Genomic DNA, 2,395 nt, shown 5'->3' on the forward strand with positions numbered 1-2,395 from the left:
GCTGGGGCAGGGGGTGCTGAACTGAGTGAACAGGCAGTGAACTGAGCACCTTCTCTGTGCCCATCAGGGAGTGGGGCTGACCAGAGGAGCTGGGCTCTGTGGTGTCAGGAGGTGGACAGGAGCCTTGAGCCACCCAGGACATGATACCTGTGACATGGTGAAAGGTCTGACCCTTTGACATGGACACCAAACTCTCCATGGCTGTGTAGAGCCAGCTCTTCTCTGATTTCATCCATCCTCAAACCGTGCCCTGCAGATCTCCCTGGGGCTAGAGGGAGAGGAATGTGCTGCTCCTCTCCCATTCCCATCCTTGGAAGCTCTCCCAGGGCTGGGAGCAAGTCCTGAAGGTCCCACACCAGCACTGGGTCCCTGCTAAAGCCAGGTCTGGTTGCTGCCATCTGTTGGGTCTGCAGGTGCCTGATGGATCCCTGCCTGAGAAAAGGGGGAGACATGAGGGGTGGATTTGTCCAAACTAATCTTGTTCATCTCTTCTGGGATGCAAACACCCCTTCCCTCATCCCATGGGACCTCTCTGGGTGAACCTTTCCCCCAGGAGTGTTCCCAGTGTCCCTGGAGGCTCCAAGATGGCATCAGCATTGACGTGATGTTGAGTGACGCTCCCAGTGGCTTTGGAGATGCCAAGGGCCAGGAAATGTGGGAGTTGACTGGGCTTCCCATCCCTTGTGAGGGAATCCAGGAGTCTGGCCTCTCATGTCCTTCACTGGGGTCTACACCCTCTAGCAGAAGATCAAGCACCTTGCTGTAGCCCTGCTGCCAATGCAGATGTTGTCCTCCACGCAGACGGCTGCTCAGGGATGCAGCCTGGGCATGGGGAGGGGTGGGCACAGCAGGGACCTGGGTGACCACTCAGGTGACATTGTGTTTCAGGGAGCCCCTGACCCACCATGACGTTCAAGCAAGCATCCATGATGGCCCCAGAGGCCACGGCCACCACAATGCCCATGGCCACGATGGAGAACTCCACCGAGGCTGCAGGGCCAGGTGAGAGCAAGGAGGACATGTTCACCAAGCTGAGGGACAAGTTCATGAATGAGCTCAACAAGATCCCCTGTGAGTAGCTGCCTCCTTTTCCAGGTATCCCCTTTTCCCATGACCCCACCGCTGCTCCACTCCCAGTGCAGCACATGGGACAAGGCAGTGGGGTGGCTGGGGCCAGGAGACACCTGTGGGGGTGACCATGACACTGGCTTTTGCCCGCAGTGCCACCCTGGGCCCTCATTGCCATCGCTGTGGTAGCTGGACTACTCATCCTCACCTGCTGCTTCTGCATCTGCAAGAAGTGCTGCTGCAAGAAGAAGAAGAACAAGAAGGAGAAGGGCAAAGGCATGAAGAATGCCATGAACATGAAGGACATGAAGTCGGGCAACCAGGTGATGTCCTTCTGGACTGCTTGGCCTTGTCCTGTGCTTGGTGTTGTAGGACAGTCCCTCTGGTTGAATTACAAACCGTGTTGGGGCACTCATAGCTCAGGCAGCAGAGGATGGAGCCACCAGGATCCTGAGATGAGGAGCCTGGAGCTGGGACAGCAGCTGCCCTGGACCAACTGATGCTTCTCCTGAACCAGCGAATGTTAATTTAATCCCTTGTGTCTCCTTGTCTTCCCCCGAGTTGCCCTCTCGTTCCTCTGTGTCTTTAGCAGAGAGGAGAGGACCATCAGGGCAAAGACCCCACCAGTTTGGGGGTCCCCAAAAAGCCAGTGCTGGTGCATGGAGTGGAGCTGGGACTGTCTCCCCATGGTGGGGGGGAGGGGACAGGGGAAGAGGTTTTGGTACCAGCGGGTTTGGGGTGATCCCAGCCATTGCGATTCATCAGCCCAACCCAGCGCCGTTTGGAGGGGGTGGGACATTTTGGGAAAAAGAGCCACACGGGCACCACGGGTGAGCAGGCAAAGCTGGAGAGATGAGCGCTGAGTGGAGATGCTCCATCAAACCTGCCCATCTGCTTGTCCTCATGGTGGTGGGAGATGTGGGGTGGGATTCCCCAGGGGAAGGTGAGGGCTGTGTCCCCTGGGGCTTGATGGGACCATACAAACCCCGATTCCCCACCTCACCACGGGCCCTTCTCGATGTTCTCTGTAACGGGACTCTCCTTCCTCCTGCTGCTCTCGTCGTCCTCCGTCCCTGCTGCCCTGGCCACCTCTTCCCTCTGTCCTGGGACACCCTTCATGGTAGGTGCCACCACACATCACTTCCATTGGCTGTTTCCAGGGGGGGACAGGGAACCTGGGGACATGTCAGAGAGGTGATAAGGGGCCAAGACTCCCACCTCATGGACCATGGCTTGGAGAGGCATGGAGGGGGGTGGCTTTGCCTTAGACAGAGGAGAATTTGGTTGTATCTATTATTAAATTAATGGCCCCTTAGCACCGGCTGCA

General features: G+C 57.4%; 1 protein-coding gene across 1 annotated transcript in view; it reads left to right on the top strand.

The window, feature by feature from the left end:
* The first annotated feature begins 905 nt into the window (after positions 1-905).
* LOC104527936 (synaptotagmin-2) overlaps positions 906-2,395 on the top strand; it is a 5,108-nt gene continuing 3,618 nt past the window's right edge. Inside the window, exons 1-2 of the mRNA XM_010171786.1 lie at positions 906-1,071; positions 1,222-1,391. Of these exons, the coding sequence (XP_010170088.1) occupies positions 906-1,071; positions 1,222-1,391 (336 nt within the window). The remainder of the gene's footprint in view (positions 1,072-1,221; positions 1,392-2,395) is intronic.

The sequence above is a fragment of the Antrostomus carolinensis genome, unplaced genomic scaffold (assembly GCF_000700745.2).
Source record: "Antrostomus carolinensis isolate BGI_N321 unplaced genomic scaffold, ASM70074v2 scaffold26407, whole genome shotgun sequence".
NCBI classification, from domain to species: Eukaryota; Metazoa; Chordata; class Aves; order Caprimulgiformes; family Caprimulgidae; genus Antrostomus; species Antrostomus carolinensis.